This window comes from Oncorhynchus clarkii, chromosome 27 (genome assembly GCF_045791955.1).
Source record: "Oncorhynchus clarkii lewisi isolate Uvic-CL-2024 chromosome 27, UVic_Ocla_1.0, whole genome shotgun sequence".
NCBI classification, from domain to species: Eukaryota; Metazoa; Chordata; class Actinopteri; order Salmoniformes; family Salmonidae; genus Oncorhynchus; species Oncorhynchus clarkii.
In genome coordinates this window covers 28,644,845-28,665,128 of record NC_092173.1, presented here as the reverse complement: position 1 = coordinate 28,665,128, position 20,284 = coordinate 28,644,845, and the positions used below count along the sequence as shown (strand labels likewise).

General features: G+C 48.6%; 1 protein-coding gene across 1 annotated transcript in view; it reads left to right on the top strand.

The window, feature by feature from the left end:
* The window catches only part of LOC139385704 (fatty acid CoA ligase Acsl3-like), a 52,762-nt gene that overhangs the window by 15,922 nt on the left and 16,556 nt on the right, over positions 1 to 20,284 (top strand). Inside the window, exon 5 of the mRNA XM_071130980.1 lies at positions 20,094 to 20,232. Within this exon, the coding sequence (XP_070987081.1) occupies positions 20,094 to 20,232 (139 nt within the window). The remainder of the gene's footprint in view (positions 1 to 20,093; positions 20,233 to 20,284) is intronic.

Below are 20,284 nucleotides of genomic sequence, written 5' to 3'. Positions count from 1 at the left end.
TTAGACACAGACCAACACACTGGGTTAGAGAGAGACCAACACACTGGGTTAGAGACAGAACAACACACAGGGTTAGACACAGACCAATACACTGGGTTAGAGAGAGACCAACACACTGGGTTAGAGAGAGACCAACACAATGGGTTAGAGACAGACCAACACACTGGGTTAGAGAGAGACCAACACACTGGGTTAGACACAGACCAATACACTGGGTTAGAGAGAGACCGACACACTGGGTTAGAGAGAGACCAACACACTGGGTTAGAGACAGACCGACACACTGGGTTAGAGACAGACCAACACACTGGGTTAGAGAGAGACCAACACACTCGGTTATAGAGAGACCAACACACTGGGTTAGAGACAGACCAACACACTGGGTTGTAGAGACAGACCAACACACTGGGTTAGAGACAGACCGACACACTTGGTTAGAGACAGACCAACACACTGGGTTATAGAGAGACCAACACACTGGGTTAGAGAGAGACCAACACACTGGGTTAGAGAGAGACCAACACACTGGGTTAGACACAGACCAACACACTGGGTTAGAGAGAGACCAACACACTGGGTTAGAGACAGACCAACACACTGGGTTATAGAAAGACCAACACACTGGGTTAGAGAGAGACCAACACACTGGGTTATAGAGAGACCAACACACTGGGTTATAGAGAGACCAACACACTGGGTTAGAGACAGACCAACACACTGGGTTAGAGAGAGACCAACACACTGGGTTAGAGACAGACCAACACACTGGGTTAGAGAGAGACCAACATGCTGGGTTAGACACAGACCAACACACTGGGTTAGAGAGAGACCAACACACTGGGTTAGAGAGAGACCAACACACTGGGTTAGACACAGACCAACACACTGGGTTAGAGAGAGACCAACACACTGGGTTAGAGACAGACCAACACACTGGGTTATAGAAAGACCAACACACTGGGTTAGAGAGAGACCAACACACTGGGTTATAGAGAGACCAACACACTGGGTTATAGAGAGACCAACACACTGGGTTAGAGACAGACCAACACACTGGGTTAGAGAGAGACCAACACACTGGGTTAGAGACAGACCAACACACTGGGTTAGAGAGAGACCAACATGCTGGGTTAGAGAGAGACCAACACACTCGGTTATAGAGAGACCAACACACTGGGTTAGAGACAGACCAACACACTGGGTTAGAGACAGACCGACACACTTGGTTAGAGACAGACCAACACACTGGGTTATAGAGAGACCAACACACTGGGTTAGAGAGAGACCAACACACTGGGTTAGACACAGACCAATACACTGGGTTAGAGAGAGACCGACACACTGGGTTAGAGAGAGACCAACACACTGGGTTAGAGACAGACCGACACACTGGGTTAGAGACAGACCAACACACTGGGTTAGAGAGAGACCAACACACTCGGTTATAGAGAGACCAACACACTGGGTTAGAGACAGACCAACACACTGGGTTGTAGAGACAGACCAACACACTGGGTTAGAGACAGACCGACACACTTGGTTAGAGACAGACCAACACACTGGGTTATAGAGAGACCAATACACTGGGTTAGAGAGAGACCAACACACTGGGTTAGAGAGAGACCAACACACTGGGTTAGACACAGACCAACACACTGGGTTAGAGAGAGACCAACACACTGGGTTAGAGACAGACCAACACACTGGGTTATAGAAAGACCAACACACTGGGTTAGAGAGAGACCAACACACTGGGTTATAGAGAGACCAACACACTGGGTTATAGAGAGACCAACACACTGGGTTAGAGACAGACCAACACACTGGGTTAGAGAGAGACCAACACACTGGGTTAGAGACAGACCAACACACTGGGTTAGAGAGAGACCAACATGCTGGGTTAGACACAGACCAACACACTGGGTTAGAGAGAGACCAACACACTGGGTTAGAGAGAGACCAACACACTGGGTTAGACACAGACCAACACACTGGGTTAGAGAGAGACCAACACACTGGGTTAGAGACAGACCAACACACTGGGTTATAGAAAGACCAACACACTGGGTTAGAGAGAGACCAACACACTGGGTTATAGAGAGACCAACACACTGGGTTATAGAGAGACCAACACACTGGGTTAGAGACAGACCAACACACTGGGTTAGAGAGAGACCAACACACTGGGTTAGAGACAGACCAACACACTGGGTTAGAGAGAGACCAACATGCTGGGTTAGAGAGAGACCAACACACTGGGTTGTAGAGACAGACCAACACACTGGGTTAGAGACAGACCAACACACTGGGTTAGAGAGAGACCAACACACTGGGTTATAGAGAGACCAACACACTGGGTTAGAGACAGACCAACACACTGGGTTAGAGACAGACCAACACACTGGGTTAGAGACAGACCAACACACTGGGTTAGAGACAGACCAACACACTGGGTTAGAGACAGACCAACACACTGGGTTATAGAGAGACCAACACACTGGGTTAGAGAGAGACCAACACACTGGGTTAGAGACAGACCAACACACTGGGTTAGAGACAGACCAACACACTGGGTTATAGATAGACCAACACACTGGGTTAGAGACAGACCAACACACTGGGTTAGAGACAGACCGACACACTGGGTTAGAGACAGACCAACACACTGGGTTAGAGACAGACCAACACACTTGGTTATAGAGAGACCAACACACTGGGTTATAGAGAGACCAACACACTGGGTTATAGAGATACCAACACACTGGTTTAGACACAGACCAACACACTGGGTTAGAGAGAGACCAACACACTGGGTTAGAGACAGAACAACACACAGGGTTAGACACAGACCAATACACTGGGTTATAGAGAGACCAACACACTGGGTTAGAGAGAGAACAACACACTGGGTTAGAGACAGACCAACACACTGGGTTAGAGACAGACCAACACACTGGGTTATAGAGAGACCAACACATTGGGTTAGAGACAGACCAACACACTGGGTTAGAGAGAGACCAACAGACTGGGTTAGACACAGACCAATACACTGGGTTAGAGAGATACCAACACACTGGGTTAGAGACAGACCGACACACTGGGTTAGAGACAGACCAACACACTGGGTTAGAGACAGACCAACACACTTGGTTATAGAGAGACAAACACACTGGGTTATAGAGAGACCAACACACTGGGTTAGAGAGAGACCAACACACTGGGTTAGAGAGAGACCAACACACTGGGTTAGAGACAGACCAACACACTGGGTTAGAGACAAACCAACACACTTGGTTAGAGACAGACCAACACACTGGGTTATAGAGAGACCAACACACTGGGTTAGAGAGAGAACAACACACTGGGTTAGAGACAGACCAACACACTGGGTTAGAGACAGACCAACACACTGGGTTATAGAGAGACCAACACACTGGGTTAGAGACAGACCAACACACTGGGTTAGAGAGAGACCAACACACTGGGTTAGACACAGACCAATACACTGGGTTAGAGAGAGACCGACACAATGGGTTAGAGAGAGACCAACATGCTGGGTTAGACACAGACCAACACACTGGGTTAGAGACAGACCGACACACTGGGTTAGAGACAGACCAACACACTGGGTTAGAGAGAGACCAACACACTGGGTTAGAGACAGACCAACACACTGGGTTATAGAAAGACCAACACACTGGGTTAGAGAGAGACCAACACACTGGGTTATAGAGAGACCAACACACTGGGTTATAGAGAGACCAACACACTGGGTTAGAGACAGACCAACACACTGGGTTAGAGAGAGACCAACACACTGGGTTAGAGACAGACCAACACACTGGGTTAGAGAGAGACCAACATGCTGGGTTAGAGAGAGACCAACACACTGGGTTGTAGAGACAGACCAACACACTGGGTTAGAGACAGACCGACACACTGGGTTAGAGACAGACCAACACACTGAGTTAGAGAGAGACCAACACACTGGGTTAGAGACAGACCAACACACTGGCTTATAGAGAGACCAACACACTGGGTTAGAGAGAGACCAACACACTGGGTTAGAGAGAGACCAACACACTGGGTTGTAGAGACAGACCAACACACTGGGTTAGAGACAGACCGACACACTGGGTTAGAGACAGACCAACACACTGGGTTAGAGAGAGACCAACACACTGGGTTATAGAGAGACCGACACACTGGGTTAGAGACAGACCAACACACTGGGTTAGAGAGAGACCAACATGCTGGGTTAGAGAGAGACCAACACACTGGGTTGTAGAGACAGACCAACACTGGGTTAGAGACAGACCGACACACTGGGTTAGAGAGAGACCGACACACTGGGTTAGAGAGAGACCAACACACTGGGTTAGAGAGAGACCAACACACTCGGTTATAGAGAGACCAACACACTGGGTTAGAGAAAGACCAACACACTGGGTTGTAGAGACAGACCAACACACTGGGTTAGAGACAGACCGACACACTGGGTTAGAGACAGACCAACACACTAGGTTAGAGAGAGACCAACACACTGGGTTATAGAGAGACCAACACACTGGGTTATAGAGATACCAACACACTGGGTTAGAGAGAGACCAACACTATGGGTTAGACACAGACCAACACACTGGGTTAGAGAGAGACCAACACACTGGGTTAGAGACAGACCAACACACTGGGTTATAGAGAGACCAACACACTGGGTTAGAGAGAGACCAACACACTGGGTTAGAGACAGACAAACACACTGGGTTAGAGACAGACCAACACACTGGGTTATAGAGAGACCAACACACTGGGTTAGAGACAGACCAACACACTGGGTTAGAGAGAGACCAACACACTGGGTTAGAGACAGACCAACACCCTGGGTCAGAGAGACCAACATGCTGGGTTAGAGAGAGACCAACACACTGGGTTGTAGAGACAGACCAACACACTGGGTTAGAGACAGACCAACACACTGGGTTAGAGAGAGACCAACACACTGGGTTATAGAGAGACCAACACACTGGGTTAGAGACAGACCAACACACTGGGTTAGAGACAGACCAACACACTGGGTTAGAGACAGACCGACACACTGGGTTAGAGACAGACCAACACACTGGGTTAGAGACAGACCAACACACTGGGTTAGAGACAGACCGACACACTGGGTTAGAGACAGACCGACACACTGGGTTAGAGACAGACCAACACACTGGTTTAGAGAGAGACCAACACACTGGGTTATAGAGAGACCAACACACTGGGTTATAGAGATACCAACACACTGGTTTAGACACAGACCAACACACTGGGTTAGAGAGAGACCAACACACTGGGTTAGAGACAGAACAACACACAGGGTTAGACACAGACCAATACACTGGGTTAGAGAGAGACCAACACACTGGGTTAGAGAGAGACCAACACACTGAGTTAGACACAGACCAACACACTGGGTTATAGAGATACCAACACACTGGTTTAGACACAGACCAACACACTGGGTTAGAGAGAGACCAACACACTGGGTTATAGAGAGACCAACACACTGGGTTAGAGACAGACCAACACACTGGGTTAGAGAGAGACCAACACACTGGGTTAGACACAGACCAACACACTGGGTTAGAGAGAGACCGACACACTGGGTTAGAGAGAGACCAACATGCTGGGTTAGAGAGAGACCAACACACTGGGTTAGACACAGACCAATACACTGGGTTATAGAGAGACCAACACACTGGGTTAGAGAGAGACCAACACACTGGGTTAGAGACAGACCAACACACTGGGTTAGAGACAGACCAACACACTGGGTTATAGAGAGACCAACACACTGGGTTAGAGACAGACCAACACACTGGGTTAGAGAGAGACCAACACACTGGGTTAGAGACAGAACAACACACTGGGTTAGAGAGAGACCAACATGCTGGGTTAGAGAGAGACCAACACACTGGGTTGTAGAGACAGACCAACACACTGGGTTAGAGACAGACCAACACACTGGGTTAGAGACAGACCAACACACTGGGTTAGAGAGAGACCAACACACTGGGTTATAGAGAGACCAACACACTGGGTTATAGAGAGAGCAACACACTGGGTTAGAGACAGACCAACACACTGGGTTGTACAGACAGACCAACACACTGGGTTAGAGACAGACCGACACACTGGGTTAGAGACAGACCAACACACTGGGTTAGAGACAGACCAACACACTGGGTTAGAGACAGACCGACACACTGGGTTAGAGACAGACCGACACACTGGGTTAGAGACAGACCAACACACTAGGTTATAGAGATACCAACACACTGGTTTAGACACAGACCAACACACTGGGTTAGAGAGAGACCAACACACTGGGTTAGAGACAGAACAACACACAGGGTTAGACACAGACCAATACACTGGGTTAGAGAGAGACCAACACACTGGGTTAGAGAGAGACCAACACAATGGGTTAGAGACAGACCAACACACTGGGTTAGAGAGAGACCAACACACTGGGTTAGACACAGACCAATACACTGGGTTAGAGAGAGACCGACACACTGGGTTAGAGAGAGACCAACACACTGGGTTAGAGACAGACCGACACACTGGGTTAGAGACAGACCAACACACTGGGTTAGAGAGAGACCAACACACTCGGTTATAGAGAGACCAACACACTGGGTTAGAGACAGACCAACACACTGGGTTGTAGAGACAGACCAACACACTGGGTTAGAGACAGACCGACACACTTGGTTAGAGACAGACCAACACACTGGGTTATAGAGAGACCAACACACTGGGTTAGAGAGAGACCAACACACTGGGTTAGAGAGAGACCAACACACTGGGTTAGACACAGACCAACACACTGGGTTAGAGAGAGACCAACACACTGGGTTAGAGACAGACCAACACACTGGGTTATAGAAAGACCAACACACTGGGTTAGAGAGAGACCAACACACTGGGTTATAGAGAGACCAACACACTGGGTTATAGAGAGACCAACACACTGGGTTAGAGACAGACCAACACACTGGGTTAGAGAGAGACCAACACACTGGGTTAGAGACAGACCAACACACTGGGTTAGAGAGAGACCAACATGTTGGGTTAGACACAGACCAACACACTGGGTTAGAGAGAGACCAACACACTGGGTTAGAGAGAGACCAACACACTGGGTTAGACACAGACCAACACACTGGGTTAGAGAGAGACCAACACACTGGGTTAGAGACAGACCAACACACTGGGTTATAGAAAGACCAACACACTGGGTTAGAGAGAGACCAACACACTGGGTTATAGAGAGACCAACACACTGGGTTATAGAGAGACCAACACACTGGGTTAGAGAGAGACCAACACACTGGGTTAGAGAGAGACCAACACACTGGGTTAGAGACAGACCAACACACTGGGTTAGAGAGAGACCAACAGGCTGGGTTAGAGAGAGACCAACACACTGGGTTGTAGAGACAGACCAACACACTGGGTTAGAGACAGACCAACACACTGGGTTAGAGAGAGACCAACACACTGGGTTATAGAGAGACCAACACACTGGGTTAGAGACAGACCAACACACTGGGTTAGAGACAGACCAACACACTGGGTTAGAGACAGACCAACACACTGGGTTAGAGACAGACCAACACACTGGGTTAGAGACAGACCAACACACTGGGTTATAGAGAGACCAACACACTGGGTTAGAGAGAGGCCAACACACTGGGTTAGAGACAGACCAACACACTGGGTTAGAGACAGACCAACACACTGGGTTATAGAGAGACCAACACACTGGGTTAGAGACAGACCAACACACTGGGTTAGAGACAGACCGACACACTGGGTTAGAGACAGACCAACACACTGGGTTAGAGACAGACCAACACACTTGGTTATAGAGAGACCAACACACTGGGTTATAGAGAGACCAACACACTGGGTTATAGAGATACCAACACACTGGTTTAGACACAGACCAACACACTGGGTTAGAGAGAGACCAACACACTGGGTTAGAGACAGAACAACACACAGGGTTAGACACAGACCAATACACTGGGTTATAGAGAGACCAACACACTGGGTTAGAGAGAGAACAACACACTGGGTTAGAGACAGACCAACACACTGGGTTAGAGACAGACCAACACACTGGGTTATAGAGAGACCAACACATTGGGTTAGAGACAGACCAACACACTGGGTTAGAGAGAGACCAACAGACTGGGTTAGACACAGACCAATACACTGGGTTAGAGAGATACCAACACACTGGGTTAGAGACAGACCGACACACTGGGTTAGAGACAGACCAACACACTGGGTTAGAGACAGACCAACACACTTGGTTATAGAGAGACCAACACACTGGGTTATAGAGAGACCAACACACTGGGTTAGAGAGAGACCAAGACACTGGGTTAGAGAGAGACCAACACACTGGGTTAGAGACAGACCAACACACTGGGTTAGAGACTGGGTTAGAGACAAGACCAACACACTGGGTTAGAGACAGACCAACACACTGGGTTATAGAGAGACCAACACACTGGGTTAGAGAGAGAACAACACACTGGGTTAGAGACAGACCAACACACTGGGTTAGAGACAGACCAACACACTGGGTTATAGAGAGACCAACACACTGGGTTAGAGACAGACCAACACACTGGGTTAGAGAGAGACCAACACACTGGGTTAGACACAGACCAATACACTGGGTTAGAGAGAGACCGACACAACACATGCTGGGTTAGACACAGACCAACACACTGGGTTAGAGACAGACCGACACACTGGGTTAGAGACAGACCAACACACTGGGTTAGAGAGAGACCAACACACTGGGTTAGAGAGAGACCAACACACTCGGTTATAGCGAGACCAACACACTGGGTTAGAGACAGACCAACACACTTGGTTGTAGAGACAGACCAACACACTGGGTTAGAGACAGACCGACACACTTGGTTAGAGACAGAACAACACACTGGGTTATAGAGAGACCAACACACTGGGTTAGAGAGAGACCAACACATTGGGTTAGAGAGAGACCAACACACTGGGTTAGACACAGACCAACACACTGGGTTAGAGAGAGACCAACACACTGGGTTAGAGACAGACCAAAACACTGGGTTATAGAGAGACCAACACACTGGGTTAGAGAGAGACCAACACAATGGGTTAGAGACAGACCAACACACTGGGTTAGAGAGAGACCAACACACTGGGTTAGACACAGACCAATACACTGGGTTAGAGAGAGACCGACACACTGGGTTAGAGAGAGACCAACACACTGGGTTAGAGACAGACCGACACACTGGGTTAGAGACAGACCAACACACTGGGTTAGAGAGAGACCAACACACTCGGTTATAGAGAGACCAACACACTGGGTTAGAGACAGACCAACACACTGGGTTGTAGAGACAGACCAACACACTGGGTTAGAGACAGACCGACACACTTGGTTAGAGACAGACCAACACACTGGGTTATAGAGAGACCAACACACTGGGTTAGAGAGAGACCAACACACTGGGTTAGAGAGAGACCAACACACTGGGTTAGACACAGACCAACACACTGGGTTAGAGAGAGACCAACACACTGGGTTAGAGACAGACCAACACACTGGGTTATAGAAAGACCAACACACTGGGTTAGAGAGAGACCAACACACTGGGTTATAGAGAGACCAACACACTGGGTTATAGAGAGACCAACACACTGGGTTAGAGACAGACCAACACACTGGGTTAGAGAGAGACCAACACACTGGGTTAGAGACAGACCAACACACTGGGTTAGAGAGAGACCAACATGTTGGGTTAGACACAGACCAACACACTGGGTTAGAGAGAGACCAACACACTGGGTTAGAGAGAGACCAACACACTGGGTTAGACACAGACCAACACACTGGGTTAGAGAGAGACCAACACACTGGGTTAGAGACAGACCAACACACTGGGTTATAGAAAGACCAACACACTGGGTTAGAGAGAGACCAACACACTGGGTTATAGAGAGACCAACACACTGGGTTATAGAGAGACCAACACACTGGGTTAGAGAGAGACCAACACACTGGGTTAGAGAGAGACCAACACACTGGGTTAGAGACAGACCAACACACTGGGTTAGAGAGAGACCAACATGCTGGGTTAGAGAGAGACCAACACACTGGGTTGTAGAGACAGACCAACACACTGGGTTAGAGACAGACCAACACACTGGGTTAGAGAGAGACCAACACACTGGGTTATAGAGAGACCAACACACTGGGTTAGAGACAGACCAACACACTGGGTTCGAGACAGACCAACACACTGGGTTAGAGAGAGACCAACACACTGGGTTAGAGACAGACCAACACACTGGGTTAGAGACAGACCAACACACTGGGTTATAGAGAGACCAACACACTGGGTTAGAGAGAGACCAACACACTGGGTTAGAGACAGACCAACACACTGGGTTAGAGACAGACCAACACACTGGGTTAGAGAGAGACCAACACACTGGGTTAGAGACAGACCAACACACTGGGTTAGAGACAGACCGACACACTGGGTTAGAGACAGACCAACACACTGGGTTAGAGACAGACCAACACACTTGGTTAGAGAGACCAACACACTGGGTTATAGAGAGACCAACACACTGGGTTAGAGAGAGACCAACACACTGGTTTAGACACAGACCAACACACTGGGTTAGAGAGAGACCAACACACTGGGTTAGAGACAGAACAACACACAGGGTTAGACACAGACCAATACACTGGGTTATAGAGAGACCAACACACTGGGTTAGAGAGAGAACAACACACTGGGTTAGAGACAGACCAACACACTGGGTTAGAGACAGACCAACACACTGGGTTATAGAGAGACCAACACATTGGGTTAGAGACAGACCAACACACTGGGTTAGAGAGAGACCAACAGACTGGGTTAGACACAGACCAATACACTGGGTTAGAGAGATACCAACACACTGGGTTAGAGACAGACCGACACACTGGGTTAGAGACAGACCAACACACTGGGTTAGAGACAGACCAACACACTTGGTTATAGAGAGACCAACACACTGGGTTATAGAGAGACCAACACACTGGGTTAGAGAGAGACCAAGACACTGGGTTAGAGAGAGACCAACACACTGGGTTAGAGACAGACCAACACACTGGGTTAGAGACAAACCAACACACTTGGTTAGAGACAGACCAACACACTGGGTTATAGAGAGACCAACACACTGGGTTAGAGAGAGAACAACACACTGGGTTAGAGACAGACCAACACACTGGGTTAGAGACAGACCAACACACTGGGTTATAGAGAGACCAACACACTGGGTTAGAGACAGACCAACACACTGGGTTAGAGAGAGACCAACACACTGGGTTAGACACAGACCAATACACTGGGTTAGAGAGAGACCGACACAATGGGTTAGAGAGAGACCAACATGCTGGGTTAGACACAGACCAACACACTGGGTTAGAGACAGACCGACACACTGGGTTAGAGACAGACCAACACACTGGGTTAGAGAGAGACCAACACACTGGGTTAGAGAGAGACCAACACACTCGGTTATAGCGAGACCAACACACTGGGTTAGAGACAGACCAACACACTTGGTTGTAGAGACAGACCAACACACTGGGTTAGAGACAGACCGACACACTTGGTTAGAGACAGAACAACACACTGGGTTATAGAGAGACCAACACACTGGGTTAGAGAGAGACCAACACATTGGGTTAGAGAGAGACCAACACACTGGGTTAGACACAGACCAACACACTGGGTTAGAGAGAGACCAACACACTGGGTTAGAGACAGACCAAAACACTGGGTTATAGAGAGACCAACACACTGGGTTAGAGAGAGACCAACACACTGGGTTAGAGACAGACCAACACACTGGGTTAGAGACAGACCAACACACTGGGTTATAGAGAGACCAACACACTGGGTTAGAGACAGACCAACACACTGGGTTAGAGAGAGACCAACACACTGGGTTAGAGAGAGACACACTGGGTTAGAGAGAGACCAACACACTGGGTTTTAGAGACAGACCAACACACTGGGTTAGAGACAGACCAACACACTGGGTTAGAGAGAGACCAACACACTGGGTTTAGAGAGACCAACACACTGGGTTAGAGACAGACCAACACACTGGGTTAGAGACAGACCAACACACTGGGTTAGAGACAGACCGACACACTGGGTTAGAGACAGACCAACACACCAACACACTGGGTTAGAGACAGAACAACACACTGGGTTAGAGAGAGACCAACACACTGGGTTATAGAGAGACCAACACACAGGCTTATAGAGATACCAACACACTGGTTTAGACACAGAACAACACACTGGGTTAGAGAGAGACCAACACACTGGGTTATAGACAGAACAACACACAGGGTTAGACACAGACCAATACACTGGGTTAGAGAGAGACCAACACACTGGGTTAGAGAGAGACCAACACACTGGGTTAGACACAGACCAACACACTGGGTTAGAGACAGACCAACACACTGGGTTAGAGAGAGACCAACACACTGGGTTATAGAGAGACCAACACACTGGGTTAGAGACAGACCAACACACTGGGTTAGAGACAGACCAACACACTGGGTTAGAGACAGACCGACACACTGGGTTAGAGACAGACCAACACACTGGGTTAGAGACAGACCGACACACTGGGTTAGAGACAGAACAACACACTGGGTTAGAGAGAGACCAACACACTGGGTTATAGAGAGACCAACACACAGGCTTATAGAGATACCAACACACTGGTTTAGACACAGAACAACACACTGGGTTAGAGAGAGACCAACACACTGGGTTAGAGACAGACCAACACACTGGGTTAGAGACAGACACAATAGAGAGACCAACACTGGGTTAGAGACAGACCAACACACTGGGTTAGAGAGAGACACAGACTGGGTTAGACACAGACCAATACACTGGGTTAGAGAGATACCAACACACTGGGTTAGAGACAGACCGACACACTGGGTTAGAGACAGACCAACACACTGGGTTAGAGACAGACCAACACACTTGGTTATAGAGAGACCAACACACTGGGTTATAGAGAGACCAACACACTGGGTTAGAGAGAGACAAGACACTGGGTTAGAGAGAGACCAACACACTGGGTTAGAGACAGACCAACACACTGACAAACCAACACACTTGGTTAGAGACAGACCAACACACTGGGTTATAGAGAGACCAACACACTGGGTTAGAGAGAGAACAACACACTGGGTTAGAGACAGACCAACACACTGGGTTAGAGACAGACCAACACACTGGGTATAGAGAGACCAACACACTGGGAGAGACAGACCAACACACTGGGTTAGACCAACACACTGGGTTAGACACAGACCAATACACTGGGTTAGAGAGAGACCGACACAATGGGTTAGAGAGAGACCAACACACTGGGTTAGAGACAGACCGACACACTGGGTTAGAGACAGACCAACACACTGGGTTAGAGAGAGACCAACACACTGGGTTAGAGAGAGACCAACACACTCGGTTATAGCGAGACCAACACACTGGGTTAGAGACAGACCAACACACTTGGTTCTAGAGACAGACCAACACACTGGGTTAGAGACAGACCGACACACTTGGTTAGAGACAGAACAACACACTGGGTTATAGAGAGACCAACACACTGGGTTAGAGAGAGACCAACACATTGGGTTAGAGAGAGACCAACACACTGGGTTAGACACAGACCAACACACTGGGTTAGAGAGAGACCAACACACTGGGTTAGAGACAGACCAAAACACTGGGTTATAGAGAGACCAACACACTGGGTTAGAGAGAGACCAACACACTGGGTTAGAGACAGACCAACACACTGGGTTAGAGACAGACCAACACACTGGGTTATAGAGAGACCAACACACTGGGTTAGAGACAGACCAACACACTGGGTTAGAGAGAGACCAACACACTGGGTTAGAGACAGACCAACACACTGGGTTAGAGAGAGACCAACATGCTGGGTTAGAGAGAGACCAACACACTGGGTTTTAGAGACAGACCAACACACTGGGTTAGAGACAGACCAACACACTGGGTTAGAGAGAGACCAACACACTGGGTTATAGAGAGACCAACACACTGGGTTAGAGACAGACCAACACACTGGGTTAGAGACAGACCAACACACTGGGTTAGAGACAGACCGACACACTGGGTTAGAGACAGACCAACACACTGGGTTAGAGACAGACCGACACACTGGGTTAGAGACAGAACAACACACTGGGTTAGAGAGAGACCAACACACTGGGTTATAGAGAGACCAACACACAGGCTTATAGAGATACCAACACACTGGTTTAGACACAGAACAACACACTGGGTTAGAGAGAGACCAACACACTGGGTTATAGACAGAACAACACACAGGGTTAGACACAGACCAATACACTGGGTTAGAGAGAGACCAACACACTGGGTTAGAGAGAGACCAACACACTGGGTTAGACACAGACCAACACACTGGGTTAGAGACAGACCAACACACTGGGTTAGAGAGAGACCAACACACTGGGTTATAGAGAGACCAACACACTGGGTTAGAGACAGACCAACACACTGGGTTAGAGACAGACCAACACACTGGGTTAGAGACAGACCGACACACTGGGTTAGAGACAGACCAACACACTGGGTTAGAGACAGACCGACACACTGGGTTAGAGACAGAACAACACACTGGGTTAGAGAGAGACCAACACACTGGGTTATAGAGAGACCAACACACAGGCTTATAGAGATACCAACACACTGGTTTAGACACAGAACAACACACTGGGTTAGAGAGAGACCAACACACTGGGTTATAGACAGAACAACACACAGGGTTAGACACAGACCAATACACTGGGTTAGAGAGAGACCAACACACTGGGTTAGAGAGAGACCAACACACTGGGTTAGAGAGAGACCAACACACTGGGTTAGAGAGAGACCAACACACTGGGTTAGAGACAAACCAACACACTTGGTTAGAGACAGACCAACACACTGGGTTATAGAGACAGACCAAAACACTGGGTAATAGAGAGACCAACACACTGGGTTAGAGACAGACCAACACACTGGGTTAGAGAGAGACCAACACACTGGGTTAGAGAGAGACCAACACACTGGGTTAGAGAGAGACCAACACACTGGGTTGTAGAGACAGACCAACACACTGGGTTAGAGACAGACCGACACACTGGGTTAGAGACAGACCAACACACTGGGTTAGAGAGATACCACCACACTGGGTTATAGAGAGACCAACACACTGGGTTAGAGAGAGAGACCAACACACTGGGTTAGAGAGAGACCAACACACTGGGTTATAGAGAGACCAACACACTGGGTTATAGAGAGACCAACACACTGGGTTAGAGACAGACCAACACACTGGGTTGTAGAGACAGACCAACACACTGGGTTAGAGACAGACGGACACACTGGGTTAGAGACAGACCAACACACTGGGTTAGAGACAGACCAACACACTGGGTTAGAGACAGACAAACACACTTGGTTAGAGACAGACCAACACACTTGGTTAGAGACAGACCAACACACTGGGTTAGAGACAGACTGACACACTTGGTTAGAGACAGAACAACACACTGGGTTATAGAGAGACCAACACACTGGGTTAGAGAGAGACCAACACATTGGGTTAGAGAGAGACCAACACACTGGGTTAGACACAGACCAACACACTGGGTTAGAGAGAGACCAACACACTGGGTTAGAGACAGACCAAAACACTGGGTTATAGAGAGACCAACACACTGGGTTAGAGACAGACCAACACACTGGGTTAGAGACAGACCAACACACTGGGTTAGAGAGAGACCAACACACTGGGTTAGAGACAGACCAACACACTGGGTTAGAGAGAGACCAACACACTGGGTTAGAGACAGACCAACACACTGGGTTAGAGAGAGACCAACATGCTGGGTTAGAGAGAGACCAACACACTGGGTTTTAGAGACAGACCAACACACTGGGTTAGAGACAGACCAACACACTGGGTTAGAGAGAGACCAACACACTGGGTTATAGAGAGACCAACACACTGGGTTAGAGAGAGACCAACACACTGGGTTAGAGACAGACCAACACACTGGGTTAGAGACAGACCGACACACTGGGTTAGAGACAGACCAACACACTGGGTTAGAGACAGACCGACACACTGGGTTAGAGACAGAACAACACACTGGGTTAGAGAGAGACCAACACACTGGGTTATAGAGAGACCAACACACAGGGTTATAGAGATACCAACACACTGGTTTAGACACAGAACAACACACTGGGTTAGAGAGAGACCAACACACTGGGTTATAGACAGAACAACACACAGGGTTAGACACAGACCAATACACTGGGTTAGAGAGAGACCAACACACTGGGTTAGAGAGAGACCAACACACTGGGTTAGACACAGACCAACACACTGGGTTAGAGAGAGACCAACACACTGGGTTAGAGAGAGACCAACACACTGGGTTAGAGACAAACCAACACACTTGGTTAGAGACAGACCAACACACTGGGTTATAGAGACAGACCAAAACACTGGGTAATAGAGAGACCAACACACTGGGTTAGAGACAGACCAACACACTGGGTTAGAGAGAGACCAACACACTGGGTTAGAGAGAGACCAACACACTGGGTTAGAGAGAGACCAACACACTGGGTTGTAGAGACAGACCAACACACTGGGTTAGAGACAGACCGACACACTGGGTTAGAGACAGACCAACACACTGGGTTAGAGAGATACCACCACACTGGGTTATAGAGAGACCAACACACTGGGTTAGAGAGATAGACCAACACACTGGGTTAGAGAGAGACCAACACACTGGGTTATAGAGAGACCAACACACTGGGTTATAGAGAGACCAACACACTGGGTTTTAGAGAGACCAACACACTGGGTTATAGAGATACCAACACACTGGTTTAGACACAGACCAACACACTGGGTTAGAGAGAGACCAACACACTGGGTTAGAGACAGAACAACACACAGGGTTAGACACAGACCAATACACTGGGTTAGATAGAGACCAACACACTGGGTTAGAGAGAGACCAACACACTGGGTTAAACACAGACCAACACACTGGGTTAGAGAGAGACCAACACACTGGTTTAGAGAGAGACCAACACACTGGGTTAGAGACAAACCAACACACTTGGTTAGAGACAGACCAACACACTGGGTTATAGAGAGACCAACACACTGGGTTAGAGAGAGACCAACACACTGGGTTAGAGAGAGACCAATACACTGGGTTATACAGAGACCAACACACTGGCTTATAGAGAGACTAACACACTGGCTTATAGAGAGACCAACACACTGGGTTAGAGAGAGACCAACACACTGGGTTAGAGAGAAACCAACACACTGGGTTAGAGAGAGACCAACACACTGGGTTGTAGAGACAGACCAACACACGGGGTTAGAGACAGACCGACACACTGGGTTAGAGACAGACCAACACACTGGGTTAGAGAGAGACCAACACACTGGGTTATAGAGAGACTGACACACTGGGTTAGAGACAGACCAACACACTGGGTTAGAGAGAGACCAACATGCTGGGTTAGAGAGAGACCAACACACTGGGTTGTAGAGACAGACCAACACACTGGGTTAGAGACAGACCGACACACTGGGTTAGAGACAGACCAACACACTGGGTTAGAGAGAGACCAACACACTGGGTTATAGAGATACCAACACACTGGGTTATAGAGAGACCAACACACTTGGTTAGAGACTGACCAACACACTGGGTTGTAGAGACAGACCAACACACTGGGTTAGAGACAGACCGTCACACTGGGTTAGAGACAGACCAACACACTGGGTTAGAGAGAGACCAACACACTGGGTTATAGAGAGACCAACACACTGGGTTATAGAGATGCCAACACACTGGGTTAGAGAGAGACCAACACACTGGGTTAGACACAGACCAACACACTGGGTTAGAGAGAGACCAACACACTGGGTTATAGAGAGACCAACACACTGGGTTATAGAGATACCAACACACTGGGTTAGAGAGAGACCAACACACTGGGTTAGACACAGACCAACACACTGGGTTAGAGAGAGACCAACACACTGGGTTAGAGACAGACCAACACACTGGGTTATAGAGAGACCAACACACTGGGTTAGAGAGAGACCAACACACCGGGTTAGAGACAGACCAACACACTGGGTTAGAGACAGACCAACACACTGGGTTAGAGAGAGACCAACACACTGGGTTATAGAGAGACCAACACACTGGGTTATAGAGAGACCAACACACTGGGTTAGAGACAGACCAACACACTGGGTTGTAGAGACAGACCAACACACTGGGTTAGAGACAGACCGACACACTGGGTTAGAGACAGACCGACACACTGGGTTAGAGACAGACCAACACACTGGGTTAGAGAGAGACCAACACACTGGGTTATAGAGAGACCAACACACTGGGTTATAGAGATACCAACACACTGGGTTAGACACAGACCAACACACTGGGTTAGAGAGAGACCAACACACAGGGTTAGACACAGACCAACACACTGGGTTAGAGAGACCAACACACTGGGTTAGAGACAAAACCAACACACTGGGTTAGACACAGACCAACACACTGGGTTAGAGAGAGACCAACACACTGGGTTAGAGACAGACCAACACACTGGGTTAGAGACAAACCGACACACTTGGTTAGAGACAGACCAACACACTGGGTTATAGAGAGACCAACACACTGGGTTATAGAGAGACCAACACACTGGGTTATAGAGATACCAACACACTGGGTTAGACACAGACCAACACACTGGGTTAGAGAGAGACCAACACACTGGGTTAGAGAGAGAGACCAACACACTGGGTTAGAGACAAACCAACACACTTGGTTAGAGACAGACCAACACACTGGGTTATAGAGAGACCAACACACTGGGTTAGAGAGAGACCAACACACTGGGTTAGAGACAGACCAACACACTGGGTTAGAGACAGACCAACACACTGGGTTATAGAGAGACCAACACACTGGGTTAGAGACAAACCAACACACTGGGTTAGAGAGAGACCAACACACTGGGTTAGAGACAGACCAACACACTGGGTTAGAGAGTTAGAGTCATACAGTCCATTCTACCTCCTGATGAGAGAGACAGTGAAGCAATAAAGCAATATGTACAGTATCTGTCAAAACATGAAAGAGTTGACTCACATGTTTAGGTTGTCTAGACATACTGAAGTAGAACATTGTACAAAGTGCTTTGTTTATTTTGCATGTCTACATGTACGAAAAGGTCAAGCCTTTGAAAACATACTTGAAAATGAAAAAATAGGCCTCCCGGGTGGCGCAGTGTTTAAGGATGCTGTACTGCAGCACAGTTGTGCCATCAGAGACTCTGGGTTCGCGCCCAGGCTCTGTTGTAACCGGCTGCGACCGGGAGGTCCATGGGGCGACGCACAATTGGCCTAGCGTCGTCCGGGTTAGGGAGGGCTTGGCCGGTAGGGGTGTCCTTGTCTCATCACACACCAGCGACTCCTGTGGCGGGCCGGGCGCGATGCGCGCTAACCAAGGTTGCCAGTGCTTCCGGGTTGGATGCGCGCTGTGTTAAGAAGCAGTGCGGCTTGGTTGGGTTGTGTATCAGAGGACGCATGACTTTCATCCTTCGTCTCTCCCGAGCCCGTACGGGAGTTGTAGTGATGAGCTACTAAAACAATTGGATACCACGAAATTGGAGAGAAAAAAGGGTAAAAAACAAATGAAAATGAAAAAAGAAACAAACCACCTTTTGTAGTCAGGAGCCAGAAGGAATCAGCCAACCCCTATCAGTGTGCCTTGTCCTGACCAACCATTTGATGGTTACAGTATAGCTGTCTTAAAGATCTCTTTGTGTTTCCTGGTTTAGTTCATCCTGCTGGAGGTGCCCAGACTGCAGCACATCATTGTGGTGGATGACACGCCCACCAAGTGGCCTGGTTACCCACGAGGCATCAGTGTCCACAACATGGCTTCCGTTCAGGAGCTGGGGACCAATCTTGAGAATGGTAAACACACAGATGTGTGTGTGTGTGTGCGTGTGTATGTGTGTGTGTGTGT